The following is a 23,088-nucleotide window of genomic DNA, read 5'->3' as shown; positions in this document are numbered from 1 at the left end:
TTCTGTGTGGGGCAATCTGGGTGCAGGTGGCTTGGTGGCAGGTCTGGGTACAAGGGGGATCTGGATGCACAGGGGCTTGTTGGGGGATTCTGGGTGTAGGGATGGAGGTTTAGATACAGAGGGGTTGGCCAGACCAGGGTCAGCGTCTCATACAGTGAACACTTCCCCTGCAGCCAGGGAGCGATGATGGCAGGAAGCGGGTGGGGGTGGGGGAGGGGTGAGGTGGAGTTTCCTGCAGCCAGGGTAGGTTCTAGGGGTGGGTCTGATCCGACAGTGGCCTTGGGAGTGGCCACTGGACGGGAAGAGGAAGTCCCATTCCCCAGGTCAGCCAGGATTAGCAGCTAGAGTCTGGTGCCCGGTAGGAGCCACTAGCTGGGGCATCCCCAGCCCTGTCCCTCCCCAGCTACTTCAATAGCAAGTGAGAGGGACAGAGAGAGCCCAGCCCTGTCCCACAAGGTGGCGATTTACATCCCCCCCACGCTGCTCCTGACACCCAAACCAGATGTGCCCCTCCAACCCTGACTGCTCCCCAGAAGGGATGCATGAATCAGTTTTTCTGTGGGGTAAAATCTGTGGGGGACACTAATTCTGCACTTGCGTAGAATTCCTCCAGGAGTATATAACACCACATGTATTGTACGTGCCTAACATTTTTCAGAATCAGGGCTAACAATGCTCATGATAGCTAAACAATTTCTCACGTACTCTGGATGTAACTGGGGTTTATTATCTACTTGCTATATGTCAATAATTCCCATGAATGTTACTGGTCACTGTGCTCTGAGGAGAAACAGAAACATCTTACTGTGAAAGATGCAAGCTTCTCTAGAACTAATCAGGAGAGCCACAAAACAGCAACATAATGATTGTGACATAATGATGTGCTCTTGGGCAAATTACTTAATCTATGTTTATCAGTTTCTCTGTGTGCAAAATAGGAATATTACTAATTAATTACATCACAGGAGTGTTGTGAGGATTGAATAATGTTTGTACAGCACTTACATAAGTGCTAAGTATTACTGATTCTACATTAGTTTCTTTGAACTTTTCCCCTGCTCTCCAAATTTTAACTCCTTTCAGATTATGTTTTATTTATTTATTAAACCTCCTGTGGAAGAGGTGTGGGTTCTTTCTTTTTAAAGCAAACTAAGATCTATGCTTTATTAACATAGTAAAATACCGTTATATCATCACAAAACTGCTGATTTGAGCAAATTCATATTTTTTGTTTGGAAAACCAAAATATCTTTAATTTTACAGAGGTCCAATAAAAAGGAGTTGGACTGAATACTTGTTTCTTGAATATTCACTGGCCACTGTAGTTGGGAAGGAGCTTTTGGCCAAGAATTTTTATCATAGAGTTCCAAGTTTGCACATAATGATGTAAATCTAAATAAAGGTAAGAACTCTATTAACTGTACGTCTACTGTTAGTACATCAACTAACAGAGAGTCAGCTAAGGGCCTAATCCTGCAAACATCTATGGACATACTTAACTTTACACAGGTAAAAAGCACATAAAGATGATTGAATTAAAGCCGGCTTCTAATTCTCCCTGGTGGTGCTCAACCCCAGACCCTGCCCCCAAGCCTCCATCACTTCCCGCCCCACCCCTGCCCCTCCTCTTCCCACCCTTTCCTCCAAGCGTGTCTTGTCTCCACTCCTCCCCCTCCCTCCCAGTGCCTCCTGCACGCCGCTGAACAGCTGTTCTGAGGCGTGCAGGAGGCACTGGGAGGCAGGGGGAGGAGTTGATCAGTGGGGCCTGTGGCCCTGGACATGACTCGCGGACCCCAGTTTACGAACTACTGAACTCAAATGTTTACAGAATCAAGGCCACATGAATATTTGGTGTAGGCTGACAGAGGTAATCACAAAGTGAGAGAGTTACATAGATAATGGAAGTCAATACTGGCCTCCTTCAACACAAAAAACACCCAGAAAACTTCCCCCTCCCTTATGTTAGAACTTGCCATGGCCAGTTTTACATACAGAAGTTTTTTGCAAAAAGGATGCCCTTTCATGTATTTTTGTGACCAGCTAATCACTGTGCACAGGAAGATGTAATATCGGGTACAAAGAATTTGGATTTTGCAGAGAACTCTGCAATACTAAAGAAAGTTTCTGGTATTTTTATAGTTGCTAATTTCAGCAGAAAATTGTTTTTGTTACAACTTCAGTATTCCTAAAAACTCTAGCTGTTAAAATCCATTTTTAAAAATGTACATCATAACAAAACCATATATGCATGATCTATAAGAGAAGTTACCTTTTTAACACCGGTTTTGACTGCTCTCTCTATTACATCCAAAAAGTCATCTGCAAAAGTAAAAATTTGGTAAATTAAGGTCCAGTTCTTAACACATAATTTAACTTGCACATTCCTTTGCTATAAAGTCATTTATGTACAGTTAGTAATATGCTTAACATGATGTGAATAATCTTTGGACACATACAATTAGTTAATCTTTAGGAAGGCAAATAGGAGGATGATGCAAATGACTAAGAACCGGATCTAAAACCCATTTAAGTTAATGGGATGTTTTCCATAGACCTCAATGGGATTTGGATCAGGCCCTAGTTACATAAATGCCTCTCTTGTCTTGAGCTCTGTGTCTGACAACTGTGTTTGCTGAAAGTAGTAGGTATAGTGGGTCACTGTGCCCCAGCACACCAACAGCCTGATAGCTCACTCCGCCTGCATAGACCCCCATCTGCTGAGTTGTCTCTACGGGTAGAGACTGTGTCGCTTAACGAGTCTGTAAGTAGCTGTAGGCCAACTAATCCCACCGATTTTCTGTTCCTGCCTCAAGAGCTGAGCTGTCTGCATGGTCAGTCAATACTTGTTCTCCAATATTGAAATTAAATCCAAATGAAAGACTGCAGTTAAATGAAATACTGCTTATTTAAGGAACAGAAAAGAATGAAAATGAATTACAAGTTCTTTGGGAAGTGGGGAAATTGTCTAATTTCCTTTTAGCTTCTCTAAATAACTCTTTCCTTTTATTCTCTAAATAACTCTTCTTTCGAGTTGGTTGGAAAAAGGGTCAGTATATTTCATGAAAATTTTCAAAAGAAACTAAAGGTTAGTTAAAAAAAAAACAAAAGAAGTTTTGTTTCGGGGTTGGGGGGGTGGGGGAACCACTCTTTTTTTTAAACTTTCCCCCACTGTTTTCCATTAGAAAGGGAGACGAGAGAATAAAAAAAGTGAAAGAAAGTGGAATTTTCGCCACCAAACAAAAAAACGGAAAAAATTTAGTCAAAAAGCCATTTATAAAAAAAAAGATCTGGCTCTACTCTGTATCTTATTACAATGTTATTTTATAACTTTGTATATTTCTTACAGCCATACTGCTCAGCTACTTTATCTTTCCACCTCATAAAACAGCAATAGACTGAGGGAAACGATCTTCAGGAATCTAAACAAAATAATACTTACTTGTATTTTGAATACGCTCCTATCATTTGCCCATGTACCATAAAAACAAATTACAAGCTTTACTAAATAGACCAATGAAAGATTAAAAACTCTGCCATAAATGCAACTCCTGCTGACATGACAAAGGTGATTCCTGTGAATCTGTAGCATAAAGAAATGCACTCTAAAAACCTGTGTGTATTTCATATGCACTGCTGTTTAACTTTGATGTATTATGCTTAATATGGTATGAATAGTCTTTGGACCTAAATAATTGGCTAGCTAGAACAAAGTGAAGCCAGCTGTCTTGTCTTCAGCAGAACAGGTGGACTGGATTAGAGTTTAAGTTCCCACAAACTAAAAAAAAAAGTAGATAGTAGGAAAACATTGGAATTAAAATATACAGCATATAATATGCTGCACTGTGCCTTCCTTTTAGAAGTCCAAAGGAAAACGTCTCTGCTACAAAGGAAGTGACCATCTGAAAGATTTATTGTGTGTGAATATAAGAACAAACATCCAAATTGTACCATATAATACAATTTACTTTATCTGGTTTCTTTAATTATGCCTGAGGGAATTCTGTGCCACTGTGCATGCACAGAATTAATGTTCCCCACAGATTTATTTGCTTCACCGCAGAAAAATGACTTTCTGACAGGGAAGCAACAGGAAGCTGCAAGAGCAGTCACACACCACTCCCTAGCTACGCAGGTACATTGTTTCAAGCACATGGTGGAGACGTAAACCACTGCAGGGCTGGGGAAACCCCAGCGAGTAGCTCCTACCCTGAGCCGGGATCAGCTGTTAGCCCAGGCTAGGCTGGGCTGGAGGCAGGAGAGGACAGGACTTCCTCTTCCTCTGTAAGGAGTGGCTGGGGCTGTGTCAGACCCACCCCCAGAAACTCTCCCAGCTACAGGAAACTCGGCATCCTCCCCTGCTTCCATCACTCCTCAGCTGCCAGGGAGGGGGTCACTGTATAGGGAGCTGCTCCCCCATCTACCCAATCCCCATGAATCTGGACTCCCGTACCCAGACACCCCCACCAAGCCTCACCCCAGACATCCAGAACCCCCCTAGCCTTCCATACCCAAACCCCATCACATTGAACCTCAACCCCTGCATCTGGAGCCCCCCTGCACCCAGACCTCCTGCCTCAGGACCCCCATCCCTGAACCCAGACCACCCCCCTCCCCCACTGAGCTCCTTGCACCTAAACCCCCACGGCACCAAGCCCCACTCCCCCAGCACCCAGACTCCCCTGCTGAGCCCCCCATACCCATATCCCTCTGCTGAACCCCAACCACCTTCACCTGGAAGCCCCTGCACCTGGAACTCCTCCCAACAAGCCTCTGTGCATCCAGATTCCTCCTACACCTAGAACACCCCCCCACTGAGCTGCCTGCAACCAGACTGTTCCACACAGAATCCTCTCACCCCACACCTGGATCCCTCCACACTAAGCCCCTCCACACTTGGATCCTGCCTAGTTGAGCCTGCCTGCTCCACACCTGGCACAGAGGGGCAGGCCCAGGCCTTGTGCTGTGTCACGGTTGGATGCAACCTCATCACTGAATCCATGCCCTGATGATTAGGGGTGGGGAGCCTGTGGGGTGATTTCCCACCTTCGTACACAGCCAGTGGCCTGTGCTCCCCACTGCCATGCTGGAGCCTCTGCATTTATTTACTGACAAATAAAACTTGCAGAATTTTAAAATCTTGTGCACATAATTTTTAGGAGCAGAATTTGTAACCTTTTGGCACAGAATGCCCTCAGGAGTATTTAATACAAGGATTAAGTTAGGCACATGACTGAAAATAACTTGCATTTTCCTATGCCACCAGAAGCAGGTGTTCCTCACACTCTCTTAAAATTCCTCTGAGGACCAATCAGAGAGGAGCATCATACCAATAAAAAGGAAGAAAAACCCAGAACAAAGAAAAATAGAAGAAAATTTGCTCCATGTTAGGATTGAAATTATAATTATCTGGAATTCATGTCAGTACATTGTATAAAACCTCACACCTAAAATTTTTGAATCCCCCTTTTTTTTGAAAGAAGAGAGTGGAAAAGAAAAGGAATGTGTAGGAGAGAATTCCCCAACAAATATGAAATTAATGCCCTGTAGTACAATGTATCACAAAATAATTCACATGGAAGCTAAAGAGAAAAAGAAGCTTGAAGATTTATAGAAAGAAATCTTGACTGTTATTACTAATAAATATTTACTGAGAGACAGTGTGTACAACTCTGTACATACACAACAGAAGTAATGGACCTTGTCACATAAAACTTACAATATAAACCAGACAGACACTACAGTCTAAACACATAGGACAGGACCCTCAGCTAGGGCACATCAGAGTAGCTCCACTGATTACAATGGAGTTACACCAAAGTATACCAGCTGATGATCTGACCCACAAAATACAAAGGCTGGAAGTCTAAACTCAGATCTGTCTGCATAACCTTGTAAAACCACCGTGGAAAGATTTTACCAAAATGTTCAGCTACTTAGATTTGAATCTGTATGGAAGTTATATTTCAAAATATACATGTTCTAATTAGAAGGTATAAACATGTATTTTTAAAGCACCAACCTCACTTTGGACACTATAGAAATAAGTAACAACTAGGTGAAAGCCTATTGCTGTTGTATGGGTGTAAGTAAGTGTAAAAAAGTAGAAAATGTCTGAGAACTTGAATATTGGACATTAATATACCACAAATTCCAGTGATGATTGAACCTGGTAATATACTAAACAAGAAGAGGAGGAGTACTAGTGGTACCTTAGAGACTAACCAATTTATTATTATTGGTTAGTCTTTAAGGTGCCACTAGTACTCCTTTTCTTTTTGCGAATACAGACTAACAGGGCTGCTACTCTGAAAACTAAACAAGAAGAGCTCTCAACCATGCTTGTAGCAGATTCCATCATTTCACACTAAGCTTAGAATCATAGGGTTAGAAGGCACCGCAAGGGTCTAGTAGTCTAACCCCATGCCAATAACCCTGTTACTTCCCTCTGAAGCACCTGGCATTGGCCACTGTCAGAAGACATGATACTGGGTGAGATGGACCATTGGTCTGATCCAGTATGGCTGTTCTTATGCCAAGATGCAGGATTTATTGTGTCTAAGCCATCTGTGACAGATGGGAATCCAGCTTCCTTTTGAAAGCCTCCAGTGAAGGAGTTTCCACAACCTCCCGAAACAGGCTGTTCCATTATCTTACTGTTTTTACAGTTAGGAAATTTTTCCTGAGATTTAATCTAAGCTTCAGAATGACACTCCTGGAATCTCATAATATAGATAATAATGCTTAGATACTGTAAGCAACTGATGAGAAAAAAAAATGAATATTTCTTATTCGCTGTTCAGGTAAGAAATCGGATTTCCTTGAATCTGTCAAAAGTTACGTTTACCTTGATGTTTCCGTGTACCTCTGTAAATGCCTCTGAACATAGGATCTGTCAAGTTAATACCGATATCTGCAGTGAGAAAAACAATGCAGGCTGAATTAGCTGTTATAGTCTTTCTATTTCCCCATGTAGCTCAACAGAGTCGGTATTGAAAGTAAGCCATGGAGAAACAGATATATCTTTGTGTACATGATGGTTCTGAGGGGCACCAGATACCACAGAGATAGAGAGAGAGTTTAAAGCTTAAGCATGGGTTTTCTTCAACCATCCTGAAGTTTCACTTCTTAGGCTTGAGAGAATGACAAATTGTGGCCTGTTTGGGAATAAGCATCAGGCTCGTGCTACCTTATAAAACATTTTAAAAACCCGACTCCACCTACAGCAAAGCAAAGCAAAGCCCTAAATGATAAGCCTCCTAGGGAACGGTGTGTATGGGCACATCTCCAGCAGTGCTCCCTCGTGCCAGCCCAGGGAAAGAGGCAGCATCTCCCGCACCTGCCGGGTAAGGGGCAGGCCAGGCCGCTTCTCCAAGCCCGCCAGCCTCCCCTCCCGAGTCCCTGCCCCCGGGACAACCCGCAGGGCAGAAAGACGAGGCGGCGGGGGGAACCTCGCTTATGGGACCAGCTTCTGCCCGTGAACGAGACAAGCTCTTGGGCGCACGCAGAAGGCCAGCCCCGGGCGCCGGCGGCGGCGGACCCGCACACTGGAGCCCTCTGCCCGGGATCCGCACTCCCCACGGCCCCGGACCTCGCGCCGCCGCCGCCGCGCCCGCCCCCCTCACCGATGAATTTAAAGCGGCTCATGGCGGCCGCAGCTCCGCCTCCTCCCTGTCCCGGGCCGGCGGAAGGAAGGGAGCAAGCGCCCGGCCTGAGCGTCGCGGGCTCCTCCCCCTCCCCGTCGGCCCACGCGCCCCCTTGGCGAGGGCGAGGGCCGAAAGCCAAGATGGCGGCGTACCTAACGCACCAGCAGAAGGTGCTGCGGCTCTACAAGCGGGCGATGCGCCAGCTCGAGTCCTGGTGCATCCAGCGGTGAGCGCGGGGCGCGGGTGGGTCTTGGGGCCCCTACGCGCCGCCCTCGGCCCTGCTGGGGGGAGACTCCCGCAGCGCCGCGCACGGTCCCCGCGCCGGAGCGGCCTCTTAGCGCCCCCTGAGCCGTCTCCGTGGGGGGCTGGGCGCCAGGCAGGGCTTGAGCTGGTGCCTCAGGCTGCTGCCTTTCCCGCCCCCGGGGCGCTCATCCCTCCGCAGCGCGAGCTCCTGGCCGCGCCGGCCTCTGGGCCTGAGCGCTGACACCTCGGGCCCCTTTCCCCTCCCCGGGGGCCGGTGTGGGGCGGGCGGGCCGGAGGTGAGCTGGGGGCTGGGGCCGCTGAGCGGGGAGGTCGCTGTCTGCGCCCACGGGTGACGTTTCTGGCGCCAGTAACGGTCAGTAATAAACGGGTGGAAGGCGGGTGGGTGTGAGGTGGGATCGGGCTGGGGCTGGGCGGGAAAGGAAAGGGCATTGAAACGAGACGGGTCAGTACAGGCTTCAGCCCATCTCCACTCGCTGGAAGATCTCTGGCATTGGTGATGTGCTAAAGCCTCTTTTATTCAGTCTTACTTGACTTTGAACTTTTCCGTGGCTTTAAAATTTTCAGTTTAAACAGTAGTCTGCTGTATTAATACCCAGCTCTAAACTAGCCCTTTCCATCCAGAGTCTTGGAAAAGGTTTGTGAAGGCTGTCTATATCCTTATCCCCACTTAACAGATGGGGAAACCTGAGGCACAGACTCGACAGGATTTACCCCACGTCACCCAGCAGATTAGTGACAGAGCCAGGAATAGAATCCGGGTCTCCTGAATTCCCCTCCAGTGCTGTGTCCACTACATCATGGAATATTAGGTGTGGTGGATTCTCCATCACTTGTGGCCTTCAAATCAGGACTCCCTATTCTTTTCAAAGATACGCTATTGCTCAAACAAGTTACAGGCTTGATGCAGAAATTACTGGGTGAGGCTATATGGCAGCAGTGGGCAACCTGCGGTCCATCCGGGTAATCCACTGGTGGGCCACGAGGCTGCGTTTACATTGACTGTCCTCAGGCACGGCCTCCCACAGCTCCCAGCGGACGCAGTTCGCCGTTCCTGGCCAATAGAAGCTGCAGGAAGCGGCGCAGGCTGTAGCAACATGCTGGCCACCGCTTCCCGCAGCTCCCATTAGCTGGGAACAGTGAACTGCATCCACTGGGAGCTGCGGGTGGTCATGCCTGTGGACGGTCAATGTAAACGCTGTCTCATGGTGTACCAGCGGATTACCCTGATGGGCTGCAGGATGCCCATCACTTCTCTATGGTCTCTGTTCTGCAGAAGATCAGATTAGATTAACATAATGGTCCCTTCTGGCCTTAATCTGTTTCTATTACAGTAGTGTCCAGTGGCCTCAGTCAGGATCATCAGGGCCCTACTGTGCTGGTTGATGTACAAATACTTAGATGTTCTCTGCCCAAAACGGTTTACAACTTTTTTAGGGTAGGTTGCTTATTACTAACAAACTTTTGCATTCCAATAAGCCAAAAGGCTCCTATCAAAATCATGGCTCAGTTGTGCCGTCTACATTACAAACATGGATAAAGAGAGAGCCCCTGCCCAGAGTCTAAAAAAAATACAGGAGCAGACAAAGGATTAGGGATGGGGATATAACCTAAAAATAACTGAAATGGCCACAGTTTTGTTACTTGCATAACAGGCAGCATAAGAGAGTGCAGAAAATTTAAGGGAGAAGCTTATCCGTGGGCAGTGTCTCAAGTGCTAGAGCAGGGCAAATTGTGAAGGCCTTAAAGATAAAGACAAGAACTATTGTTTGATACAAGAATGAAGAAGGAGCCAGTGCAGGGATTAGGTTAGTGCAATGATGTGATAAGTGGTGAGCCAGGAAAACTATCATAGCATCAGCATTTCAAATAAACTTGAGTTCAATTTGCAATCAAGCTCAGGGAGGTTGCAGTAGTCAAGGTGCAAGATTATGGGAGTTCTGGTGATGCGGACAGAGAGGACATACAGAATTGAGGAGATGTTATGAAGGAATTGGCTAGACAGCACCTGGATGGGTCAAACTGCAGAAAGGGCTTAACTTGTTTATAACTAGATAAAGGGTTTGACTCATTTCAGACTAGACCATAAACAAGGAGAACTTACTGTAGACATCCAATGACTAGATGACGCAAGGAAGCTCTTCCATCCCTGAGTTCCATGAAGAATGGTGATAATGATGTGAATTCTCAAAAGGTCAAGGGCAAGTCTTTTAGTTTGTGGTGAGGAAACTTCTAATATTCCCGTACTAGAAAACAATGCAGAAAACAACCCTGATATTTATACCACTAGAAATATTGCACATTTGTATCTATAGGGACAATTATCGATTCTTTGCCTGTGTGCTGAGAGAACGGTTCGAACAACACAAAAATGAGAAGGATATGATAAAAGCAACAAAACTGCTGAGAGCTGCTGAGGAAGAACTTTGGGCAAACCAGCATCCTCAACCTTACATCTTCCCTGATTCTCCAGGAGGCACATCTTACGAGAGATATGAATGTTACAAGGTAGGTAAAAAGAAAAGGAGGACTTGTGGCACCTTAGAGACTAACCAATTTATTAGTTGGTTAGTCTCTAAATGCTCTAATAAATTGGTTAGTCTCTAAGGTGCCACAAGTCCTCCTTTTCTTTTTGCGAATACAGACTAACACGGCTGTTACTCTGAAACAAGGTAGGTAGGCTCTAAAGTAGTATCAATGGAATGTTTGGCCTATGTTGTTCTCTCCTGTCTTAATGAGTTGTCTCTTGTTCTGTTGGGAGTGGAAGATGGGAATTTCAAGCACTGTTTATAATGTCTTGCTCTTTTGCTGGTCTGTCAGGACTCTAGTTTCAGTTTGGTCTATTGACGGATCTCTGCTATTTCAGTCCCCAATTGCCTTACTCTGCTAATATTATAAACTAGGTTTGTAGATGTTCAGAAGATGCTTTGTAGATCTTAATTATAGGTTTGCTACTTGAGTACTATAGTATAATGGGCACTAAAAAAAACTGTAAAGTTAATAAAAAAAATAAAAATAAAGTTCTTAGGTGAACTCTAAGTCTGATCTCTTTTTGTTTGTTATATACATTACAATAAGACTATAGTTCTGTATGGTACAACCGAGATTCATCCTTTCTTACATCAGTAAATAGGATTTGGCAGAGAGGATAGTGGCCATCCAGATAAATCCAGCAGGATGTTCCATGCATAAAGGGTAGCAAGAAAGAAACAAATGGAAAACAAGGCTGATGATGGCCGTGGGAATCGAACGGCAACCTGATAAACAAGCAAATACATAAGAAAGGGAAGAGCTGTGAAACATCTTGAAAGCAAGAACAAGAAAGAAGCTTGAATTTGCTGTGATGGAAGGATTCAAAGGGGGTTGGGCTTACATGATCAAAGCAAAAGACCAGCTGTGCTTTGAACAGACTTGGGAGGGACATGGGTTGTGGGAAGCTAGAGAGGAGGTTACAGTAATCAAGGTTGAGGGGGTCTTAACAATATGCACAGAAGACAGTCAATTTGGGAAATGATATGGCGGGAGAAGCAACAGGATTTGTACATGGCCTGGATGTGAGGGAGAAGGAATCAATGATGCCCAGGTCATAGGCCTGAGCGATAGGGAGGATGATAGTGGTGTCAGCAGTGACAGAATCAAAACAATGGGAATTGTTTATCATGAAAGAAAAACGGACAAGGTACATCTCAACATAATTGTTTTTAAAATGTCTCTTCTCTTTGGCTAAATCCCAAGTAGAACCATAATTGCTGGGGATGAGGCTAGATGGACAGCACTGGCTGTCTGAAAAGGAATCAGCTACTTCAGAAAGCAGTTGCCCAAAGAGCCCAGGAAAGGGGAGACTTGCCTATGTCTTCCTCACCTCTCAAGAGATGACAGTTTCCAGGGTGGGACTCCTGGCCTGGGAATGGACTGTTTTTTCTCTCCTAAAAAATGCCACAGCTGGGTGGGAGTGGGAGTTTGCTGCAGAGTTTATACACCTCTGATTAAGTGCAGGTTTTGTTTTTTTTTAAAAGGGTCAGTAACAGGCTCACGAAAGCTCACTCCATCTTTTTCATTGTTCTTCCCTTGGTATATTATCACTTTGCTGCAGGGGTCTGTCCCCAAATTGTGGGTTGAGGGATTTGGCAAGAGCTGAAAATCCTATGTAAATTTATGCTCCAGTGTTGTAAGGAAGACAGACCCCAGAGTAGGAATATTAACATGAGAACTTTTTAACAGTGCTCGCATGTGTCAAGATTCCTTCCCCACTCTGAACTCTAGGGTACAGATGTGGGGACCTGCATGAAAAACCCCCTAAGCTTATTTTTACCAGCTTAGGTTAAAATTTCCCCAAATTACAAACTATTTTACCTTTTGTCCCTGGACTTTATTGCTGCCACCACCAAGCGTCTAACAAATATAACCAGGAAAGAGCCCACTTGAAAACCTCTTTCCCCCGTAAGCCCTACACCCCCTTTCCTGGGGAAGGCTTGATAAAAATCCTCACCAATTTGCATAGGTGAACACAGACCCAAACCCTTGGATCTTAAGAACAATGAAAAAGCAATCTTCTTAGAAGAAGAATTTTAATTAAAGAAAAAAAATCACGTCTGTAAAATCAGGATGGTAAATAGATTACAGGGTAATCAGATTCAAAACATAGAGAATCCCTCTAGGCAAAACCTTAAGTTACAAAAAGACCCAAAAACAGGAATATACATTCCATTCAGCACAACTTATTTTACCAGCCATTTAAACAAAACAGAATCTAACACATATCTAACTAGATTGCTTATTGACTTTTTACAGGAGTTCTGACCTGCATTCCTGCTCTGGTCCTGGCAAAAACAACCCACAGACCAAGAGAACCCTTTGTTTCCCCCCCCCTCCAGCTTTGAAAGTATCTAGTCTCCTCATTGGTCATTTTGGTCAGGTGCCAGCGAGGTTGTCTTAGCTTCTTAACCCTTTACAGGTGAAAGGGTTTTTCCTCTGGCCAGGAGGGATTTAAAGGTGTTTACTCTTCCCTTTATATTTATGACAGCATGTGTTGGCTGTTGCTGTGCATTGAGAATTTATAAAGAATTCAAGACACAAAAGTAAAGCTAGGTCTATATTCTAGTTTTAATTAAGGATAAATGTGTACCAAGTATCTGAATTCTTTGTGCCTAGAGACTTAAACAAAAATGTGCACTTCCCATGTTCTGAGTTGTAAGAACCACAACTTAAATAGCTTATCCGCTTTTCCCAAAATTCTGATTTGATTTAAGATAAAGCATGCAAAGCTTCAACCTGAACACTTTTGTTTGCATGTGCAAAAAAACTATTGCACTTAAAATGGATTCATTAATGACTCCATCATGGTTGAACATTGTAAATGTAGCTAACTGTCTGGTCTGATGCATTGCACAGTTTTTCAAATCCCATTTTCTTAAAGTGTATTTCCTGGGAGAAGATTAAATTGTCCATTGTTGAGATTCAAGCACTTTGTATAGTAACTGATTGAAACAAATAGCAGCAAAAATGCTGTTTAAGGGGACACCATCAATTTAGAAGTGGCACTTTTGCTGAGAGCTTATTTGGAGATAAGTAACATGTAAGACAACAAACTGAAAGGGGTTAGAGAAACAGGTTTTTCTTTTTCGTTTTTACTTCGTGTACTTGATAGCACTAGTCCGTTTCATTGTTTCCTCTGTATAGTCCCTTTTCTCCTCTTGATGATGTGCATCTTTCACCCTACAACAGAGAAGGAAAATATTTACAACAGGAACTTGTACCATATAACAATTCTCATGAGGTCTTGGACAGGTGTAGTCCTTGGAACTATGATTTTATCTCTCTTCTGGGGGGCTTCTGTGCATCCTACTTGGAGCCCAGAAGATACATCCACCTTTTAATCCAGATATACCACCTCATCTCGACTAGACATCACTTCAGAGTTCAGATTGTACTATAATCTTCTGGATATGTGATTGCTGAGCACACAAGCAGAAATAAACTGAACGTTGGACCACTGTGTTATAATTATATTTTGCCTTCATCACTTCAGCTGGTTTGCATCACAGATGCTGGTAACTAAACCCCAAATTTAGGAGGACATGAGTTTTTTGTTTTTTATTTTAAATTACACCTCTTCTGTAACTGTTAACTCATAGTATAAGCAATTGGCATTCTTTCAAGGGGAAAGATGAAAGTAATTGGCCTAGTGGACAGAACACTGGACTGGGACTCAGGACGCCTGGGTTCTATTTCCAGCTCTGCCACCTAAGGGTGACCTTAAGCAAGCCACTTCACCTCGCTGTGGCTCCATTTCCCTTTCTGTGAAATGGAGTTTAAAAATACTGACATCCTTTGTAAAGCACTTTGAGATCTACATCTGAAAAGTACTATATAAGAGGTAGTATTATGTAATGCTTTGCTTTATGGGCCACTTGCCAATGTCCTATTAATGTGATTGCCTAAGCTGTGTTGCTGTATATTCTGTAGTTTCTCATATCTAGTGCTTGGATTTTTGACAGGCTCCTGAGTGGTGCTTGGATTTCTGGCATCCTTCTGAGAAGGCAATGTATCCTGATTACTTCTCCAAAAGAGAGCAGTGGAAGAGGCTGCAGTTAGAAAGCTGGGAAAAAGAGGTCAGTACTATTTTACTGGTTTCAGAGGAACAGCCGTGTTAGTCTGTATTCGCAAAAAGAAAAGGAGTACTTGTGGCACCTTAGAGACTAACCAATTTATTTGAGCATGAGCTTTCGTGAGCTACAGCTCACTTCATCAGATGTTGAAGTGAGCTGTAGCTCACGAAAGCTCATGCTCAAATAAATTGGTTAGTCTCTAAGGTGCCACAAGTACTCCTTTTCTTTTTACTATTTTACTGTGGAGCGAAGCTCAGTTGGTTTGACTCTGTGCTTTCAAAGAAGCAAACAATGTATTCCAGACTCCAACTGGGTGACAAGAAACACTTTTTAAAAGTGATTACTTGATTTAGGCATGATACTTAAATTTCCCTACAGAATTCTTAATTAGACTACTCCCAGTAAAGTTGTTAGTTCTGTAATACTGACAGCTTTCCATATGCAGATATCTTAATGACACACAACTTCATAAGGACTCCAAAGGATCATTTCAGAGTTAAAGCTGCAATTATATCCTTTTCTCATCCTCTAGTGTACCGGGTGCAACACTTAGCCACAAAAGTTGTAAGTGTCACACTGGGACAAATAGGACAGTAATTCTATTATATAATATTATTTTATTATTATTGTACTATACCTTTTGTGGGTAGAAGCTCTGAAGAAATAGGTACATGCTTTTGCAAAGCTCATTTTGTCAACATGCTTTTAAAGAATTCAGAACCATCTTGGGCCATTTTTCATTTAGTTTTCAGGAGAAAAAAGTTGCTAATTATGTTGAAATCTTGAACTTTTTCCAAACATTAATGTTTAGGCAAATGGAGTGGATTTGTGACTATGCCATTACATAGAGGTGGTGAAGCTGACCTTAACACAAGGTGTCACATTCTTAACTTCAAAAACAATCAGCTCAAAATAACAGAAATGGGAGCTGAGGCTCTTGGCTCCATATAGAATGTTTCATATTTTAAAAAGGTTTTATCCTGCAAGGACATTAGAGCAAGTCCCTTAAAGGCAATGGAAAGACACTTACTGAGTCCAGTGGTGCTGGTTTGGGTCGCTAATATTTATTAAAGTATCTGATAGGCTTCCAAAGCAGAGGGAGGATACTTATTACCTGTAACAAATAATGGAATAAGCTTCTGTTTAAAATATTGCTTTGTCATTAATAAGTTTTAACTTAAATTAGTGTAGGGGCAGAAGATCTGTGACTGAAATTGCAAATGAGCACTAGATAGTGCAGTCAACCTAAATGAGGGAATTTTATTTGTATTGACTCTATCCTGTTCATGAAGTCAGTTCTTCATTTGGTTATAGTTGTGACAGAAGGAAGTGTTCTGGGCCTATATTTGAGGGCAAAGCAAAATACCAAATGAAACAAACCAGGATTCAAGACTTAGGTATACTGGGTGAAATTTGTTTTCTTGTATGTTTTAGGTTAAGCAGCTAGAAGATGAAACTCCACCTGGTGGTCCTTTGAATGAAGCCTTGCCCCCAGCTCGCAAAGAAGGGCATCTGCCACCTCTGTGGTGGCATCATGTAACCAGACCCCGAGAACAGCCAATGTAAAAGAATCCGTGCATGAACAAGAGAATTACACTCAAGTGGTTTGTTCTCTACGACCAGTAGGAATTCCATGTAACATGCACTACTGTACTTAATGCACAATAAAACTAAAACAAACATGAATATACTTTGGATGGGATTTGGTGATATTCTACCTTAACTCTAGCATCAAAACTACCTATCGTACAGTAGAATCTCAGAGTTACAAACACCTCAGGAATGGAGGTTGTTTGAAAGAACATTTGTTCATATTACGAAAGTTTACAGCTGAACATGTATTTAATACAACTTTGAAACTTTACTATGCAGCAGAAAAATGCTACTTTCCCTTTATGTTTTTAGTTTAACAGTACTGTACTTGATTTTGTTCCCTCTGTGGTTGCCCGATTGCATACTTCCGGTTCCAAATGAAGTGTGTGGTTGACTGGTCAGTTTGTAACTCTGGTGTTTGTATCTGTGAGGTTCTACTGTAGTGTGTAGGCATCTGTATCTTCACACATCATTTGGGGCCTGTAGGTCAGATGCCTTTTTTTTCAGCCAAGTACACAACATTTTAGTTGGATGCTGTGCATCCCTCTGCACTGACATCTTCCTGTAAAATGTTAATTCTGCTTCTGAAATGTTAATTTCTGGCCTTCTCTAGGTTGATTGGAAGATGGTGGAGGTATAAGGATGGCTGAAGGAGGCTTTTATTTAAGTTAAATAGGTGCCAAGTTCTCAACAGTGATGAGCAATCTCTAACCCTCTTAATAGCTGAACTTTCACTCATGCCTTGTGTTATCATTCACACTAGCTCTTCCCTCCTAGACAGGACAAGAATTTCAAAGGTAAGCAGAAAAAATGTGCAGGCTGCCTCTATACAATGAAGCAGAAGAAAAGATCGCAAGCCCTGCTCTCTTCCCTTTGATGTTTTGCTTTAAGACACTGCACTTAGCAACTACCTGGCAAGATAGAATAAACTAAAATGTTCGTACTTTTCCAAAAATGCATTTGGATATCAGCAATTTTATGTAGTACTGCAAACTATGGGTGCATCTCTAGTAAGCTAGTTGTATTATTTTTCTTTCACATTAGAGTGCTTGTGAGCCTTCTACTGATTTGGCTAAATGGGCTACAAGTGATTTTGATTTTTTTAAAACAACCAAACTGCAAAGAATCATTTTAATGGTGTTTGGCTTAATGCAGCAGTCTCCTCTGCTGGAAGAAGTCCTAGTTTCAAGCACTGGAAATATATGACTTGTTTATCTTATTAAATGTGTTAATCGGCAGGGCAATCCAAATGCTCTTGCATTCACTAAGGTACCTTAGTTACATTAAGGAAAATGTAATGTAAATGCTAGATGCAAGTTTATGCACCTGTACCAACATTATCTATGTAAAGTATCACTTTTCCTTCTCTGAAGCTGGCCCATGGTGTTCTTTGATATGGTACAACTGAGCCATTCTTCATCAGCCAAGCACAAATCCTTTTTTCCCTTAATCCCCTCTAGCATTACCATGCAGTGCCAGCAGGTGGACATGTTTAGAGAACTGATTGCCTCACTATCAATTCTGTTTATTCATTTGAAAGAGTAGCCCCCTCCAGGCAGTATACTATCTTAGCTACTCTTTCATTAACACATAACAAATGGGAAAAAACTTACAGCAAGGAAGATTCTCCTGTGAGAATTCTAAGAATCTCCATCTCTCTGCAGCAATGGCCTATAAGGGGAAAAAGGAAAGAGTTCCCCTCTAATAGGAATAGGATGTCCTGGGTGGGGCTCTCAGAGCACCAGTTGCCCACTTCAGAGAAGGAAAAATGTTGGCTAGGTAATTTGTGCTTGTGTTAGTGTAGAATCACAGCCATTCAAATTGTCCATTGGAGTCAGCATACTGCCACTGTGAGCAATTAGGCAGCTGGGAGTGTTTCTTGAATGAAAGCTGCTGCTGGGCTGAATAAAATGGTATGCAAGTCTGTTTTGGCACTCATGAAGGAAAAGGGAAAAGCTTTATCACACTTATGTGTATTCCAGAAATGTGGGTGATCCTTGGGCCATGTAGGTTGATGTAATGAGCTAGGTTGCACTGGTAAGAAAAGAAATAGGCAGGCAGGGGTTAGACCACACTGACCCAACGGAGGCCTAAACAGGCTTCCTGGCCCTGGGGGGAAATAGGAGTTAGAATGCTGTGCTGTATGTGGTACACCTTGGGGAATTCTGCACCTAAGATAAAATTTTAAAATTGTTGACAATTCTTATTTGTAAAACATGTCAGTTTTAATTATTTTGGTAACTTATATTCACTAACCTATTTTGAAATATTTAATAGACAACAAAAAAGATTCCTTACCTAGACATAGTAATACAGAACTTTAATAATTCATTTAAACTACACTACAGAAACATATTTCCCACACTCCTCAGAACCAGTGCAAAGGCTTGGGGGAGTCAGGGGTAACAGGGGAGGGAGAGGGAACAGATAGTGAACCTAGAAGGTGTGGGTGAGAGAAGTATGGAACAGGTTTTTTTGTGGGGGGATTGTTAGTGAGTTGAGGAGCCTACCCCATGCAGATGCTAGCTAACCCCTAGTCTCCCATTCAGTCATGCACCTCTGCCTGTCCCATGTGTCCTTGCACACTCAGTCACTCCATCCCCAGGTATCCTTGCAGCCCTCTCCCCATGTGACCCTGCAGCATCCACTTCTATTCAGCCCTGACTCAGTGCTGTCACCCCATTAGCTCCCATGCTCCCACTCTAGTCTGTCCTGCCCACTAGCCCTTCTGAATCCATGTCTGTGTGACACACACCCTGCCCCCCAGTGCCCCAAACTGTCCATCCTCCCCATAGTCCATGTCTCATCACCTGGACCAGTGTGTGGCTGCTTTGGCCCTGAGACGGCTGTCCTCTCTTCTGGGGCCACAGCAGCCCCTGGTGGGGAAAAATATCTAATTGCAGCACCTCCCCAGCAAAATACATTATTCTGCAGTGGGGAAAAGAAAACTCTGTAGGGGACATGTTCTGCATGTGTGAACTGGTACAGCATTCTCCCAGGAGTAATAATATGGGGTGGGGGATAGCAGTGGTAAAATGACACTGGCCCAGGCCATGTATGAGGGGAATACAGGGCTCACCACCACCAGGCTGGCAATACGGCCCAAGCAGTTCTACTGCCTCACCGAGGGGGGGAAAAAAATCTGCATGGGGAAGTGGCAGGCTGCAGTAACCCAGAGGTGCAGGAACAGAGAACAGGCTTACTGGACCAAACTCTCAGGCTAGCCTAACGGAATAGTAACAACTGGTACCAAATATGAGGCATCCGAGCTATGTGTGGGGTGAGGGAGTTAATGTGGCATTGGTGTTGGAGCCTGTAGGCATCAGGACTGCCCAGCAGAGGGGGAAGAGTGAGAGGTTCAAGATACTGACCATAACAAGAACTCACTAAAGCTCTTCCTGGAGCAATTACTGACTCACAGCAGTCGGAAAGGGACGGGGAAATCTTGCTCAGTGGAGTTTTCCAGCGTCTTGAAGCTGCTCCTGTACTATATTTCACACTCTTGAGCTTGTTGATTCCAAAATGCCAGGTCCTACTGAATTTCCATTCTGAGCTGCTTAAGGCTTGCCTGCTACGTTACTGCAGTTGGTGTCAGCCTTTGCTACCGTGTTTCACCTCGGCAGGAGCACCAACTAAGCAAAGCCTCCTGGGTTTGGAGATTCTGGAAAGCTGGTTCTTGTAGCTGACTTTCTTCCCCAAACAGTTTTAGCCCTGCCTTGGTACCATAGTATGCTGCTGGGCTGTGAGCAGAAGCCCTTTTGATCTTAAATGGACTTGCCACTGTACTGTGCTTTCTCTTAAATACCAGTTTCACGCAGACTCCTGTCATCAAAAAGCCTCTCTCTACAGCAGGGCACAGAAGACAGGGAGCCAACTTAAGTGCCTGCCTGGAGACAGAGCCCTAGTCCTGCTCGTTGGAGCAGAGAGTAAGACTAAGTTTTCTGATTGCTGGTACTATTTGTGAAATTAGAGAGGAGTTAAAAAAAACCTCTTAGGACTCTGAGGAGAACCCAGTTGCAAGAGATCATGGTGCATCAGGTGCCCAGAAGGGAGACATGTCTGTCTGTCTCTCTCTCTCAAACTAGCTCCTGGCAACTTAATGGGAGAAATTAAAATCTTCATGTGCATGTTGTCTTGGCATCTAGATTGTGAATGCAATCAAATCCAAAAATGCATGACTAGTGTTTTGCAACATGTGATCATGGAAATGGGTTGTAGCTGGAGCTGATCGGAGAATTTGGACATGTTTGAAGTAGACATTTTTGCAGAAAGCCGATACTGTTTTAGCTCTAAAAGCGTTGTGCCTTCCAAGGCACAGTCTGTACATCCACCAGAAACACTAGGCATCACCCTAGCAGCATCCTTTACCACTGTTTGTTGCAATCATGGTAAAGGACAGGTCAGTCCAGCTCCATATCAGGCACTGAAGGTATTCTAACCAAACTGGTCTAGGAAGATGGAGGTAAGTCAGTATCTAACAGTAGCTTCTAGTATAGCCCCTCTTGTTCTCACCTAGGCTGGTGTTGCAGGGGAGAAGTGAAGGGTGTGAGTTCTAACCAGGTGCACAAGATTAGAGAGGAGAATAAAGCTGATTGATAGAACTATGATTGGGTGTCTAGCCTGCAATGTAAATAGAGAATAAAGTAGCAAAGCACACAAAAATGAAGCTTGTGTAAGAGCAACAGATTCATGTGGGGAAATAATCCAAGTAATTTAACTGAAATGTCATCTCCACAATCTTTGCATGCAATATAATTGTATGCATCAAGATATTACCCCACTTTGTCTCTCATCTCCAGAGTCAGACATTTATAGATTTTAAGGCCAGACAGGACCATCTTGTGCAACCTCTATATCACAGGCCACAGAATTTCCTCCAGTTATCCCACTATTGAGTCCTATAATTGTTTGACTAAAGCATATTTTCCAGAAAGGCCTCCAGTCTTGAAGATTTCAAGAGATGGAGGATCCACCACTTGCTTTAGTAGTTTGTTCCAATGGTTAATCACCCTTATTCATAAAAAGTGGCATTTATAATATGAATGTATGTGGCTTTAACATCCAGCTGTTGACTGGGTTATGCCTTTCTCCAGAACCTGAGTCTCTTGACTACGGCATCAGGCTTTATCCACTGTTCCACAATGCCTCCCTTAGACTTGAATACACTGGCACTGCTTAACTAAAATTGACTTATCTGCCTTTGAAATTCATATACATTTTAGCTTTTCTGTGGTACACCCTCCTGAAGAGTACTCACCTTCCACAGAACAGGACCCTTCCCCCTCCAGCAGGTGGTCTGTGCCCCATTCCAGCACTCCTCTCCAACATGAGCACAACTCTCTCTCTCTCTCTCTCACATATGACCCCTGATCTTTAGCACAGAACTGTTCCGCACATACGCAGGATGTTCCTCTTCCCCCTTTAGCCTCTGGTGCAGTTCCCTGCTATGTCTTGGGCTGCGGGAGGAGGTGGCTGTCACTGACAGGGCTGTTGTAGAGATGACTTGTTCATAACAGGAGTCCCAGCTAAGCCTTTACTCATGCATTTGTAAAGCACTCCTTGCCATAGCTAGGTTCTTTGTAGCACAGCAGCTCTAATAATTGCAGCAAAATTTTGGAAGTTAGCCAGTCCAAAATCATACATTCCAGGGTCAGAAGGGAGGGACCATTGTGATTATCTAATCTGACTCCTGCATAACACAGGCCATAGGACTCGGATGAATTTATTCCTGTTTGAATTAGAACAGATCTTTTAGAAAAACATCAAATCCTTATTTAAAAATGGCCAGTGATGGAAAATCCACCATGACCCTTGGTAAATTGTTCCAATGATTTATTACCCTAATTATTAAAAAATGTCCTTTATTACTCGTCTGAATTTATTTAGCTTCAATTTCTAGACATTGGATCATGTTACACCTTTTTCTGATAAACTGAAGAGCCTGCTATCATCAAACTTCTGTTCCCCATGTAAGTATTTACATAATGATCAAGTCACCCCTTAATCTGGTAAACTACACAGATTGCACTCCTGTAAGCTATCACTGTATGGTAAGTTTTCCATTCTCATAGCTTTCTCTCAACTTCAGTTTATCAACATCCCTTTTGAATTGTGGACACCAAAACTGGGTACAGTATTGCAATAGCTGTTTCACTAGTGCTAACTACAAAGGTAATATAACCTCCCTACGCCTACTTGAGATGCCTGTTTATATATCCAAGGATTGCATTAGCCCTTTTGGCCACCAGGTTTGCACTGGGAACTAATGTTCACCTGATTAGCCACTAGAAGCACAAAGTCCTTTCAAGAGTCCCCCATCCTAAAGAATGGCCTATATTCTTTGATCCTAGATATATACATTTACATAGGTGGTATTCAAACACCTTTGTTTGTGCCCAGTTTATCGAACATTCCAGATTACTTCATCATCTTAATTATTTACCACAACCCCAATCCATGTGTCATCCGTATACTTCATCAGCGATGATTTTGTTTTCTTCCAGATCATTGATAAAAATGTTGAATAGCAAAGGTCCAGGAACCAATCCCTGCATGACCCATTAGAAACATATCGACTCGATGATTTCCCATTTATAGTTACATTTTAAGACCTGTTTTTAAGCCATTTAATATGTACCATGTTGATTTTGCATTACTCAACTTCTTAATCAGTGTCGTGTGGTACCAAGTCAAATGTCTTACAGAAGTCTTAAATATATTACATCAGCACTATTGCCTTTATCAACTAAACTTGTCATAAAAAAAAGCCACCCAAAAATCAGGCTAGTTTGAGATGTTTTCCATAAACAAGTTCCAACAGCCAATTTGTTTTAGCAACTAATTACACAGAATTGTCTGATTCTTTTTCTTTAAAATGGACACAAGCCACTTTTTTTTTTTTACTCTCCCATGATTCTTGTGCTGTTTGTCAACTAAACTCCTACCTTCAGTGTAAACACTAAACAGATCCGAGTTGTTGCCTT

General features: G+C 43.2%; 2 protein-coding genes across 7 annotated transcripts in view; one reads left to right on the top strand and one right to left on the bottom strand.

The window, feature by feature from the left end:
• TATDN1 (TatD DNase domain containing 1) overlaps window positions 1-8,164 on the bottom strand; it is a 31,461-nt gene extending 23,297 nt beyond the window's left edge. The window contains exons 1-3 of one of the 5 annotated variants that reach the window (XM_073330160.1): window positions 7,623-8,164; window positions 6,845-6,910; window positions 2,270-2,319 (exon numbers count right to left, since the gene is read on the bottom strand). In XM_073330160.1, coding sequence (XP_073186261.1) covers window positions 2,270-2,319; window positions 6,845-6,910; window positions 7,623-7,644 — 138 coding nt within the window. In that variant the 5' untranslated portion in view covers window positions 7,645-8,164. The other 4 variants (XM_073330164.1, XM_073330161.1, XM_073330162.1 and 1 more) reach the window with 4 other exon arrangements.
• Window positions 7,266-16,198, top strand: NDUFB9 (NADH:ubiquinone oxidoreductase subunit B9). Of its 2 annotated transcripts, none has more exons than XM_073330165.1 (4): window positions 7,266-7,869; window positions 10,220-10,412; window positions 14,402-14,515; window positions 15,947-16,198. In XM_073330165.1, exons 1-4 carry the CDS (start codon window positions 7,625-7,627, stop codon window positions 16,076-16,078), a joined length of 684 nt encoding a protein of 227 aa, XP_073186266.1. In that variant the 5' UTR covers window positions 7,266-7,624; the 3' UTR covers window positions 16,079-16,198. The 2 variants fall into 2 exon arrangements, with proteins under 2 accessions (XP_073186266.1, XP_073186267.1); XM_073330166.1 differs by lacking the exon at window positions 7,266-7,869 and adding an exon at window positions 10,004-10,124.
• The last annotated feature ends 6,890 nt before the right edge of the window (window positions 16,199-23,088 follow it).

The sequence above is a fragment of the Lepidochelys kempii genome, chromosome 2, assembly GCF_965140265.1.
Source record: "Lepidochelys kempii isolate rLepKem1 chromosome 2, rLepKem1.hap2, whole genome shotgun sequence".
NCBI lineage: Eukaryota > Metazoa > Chordata > Testudines > Cheloniidae > Lepidochelys > Lepidochelys kempii.
This window is presented reverse-complemented; position numbering and strand designations above follow the sequence as displayed.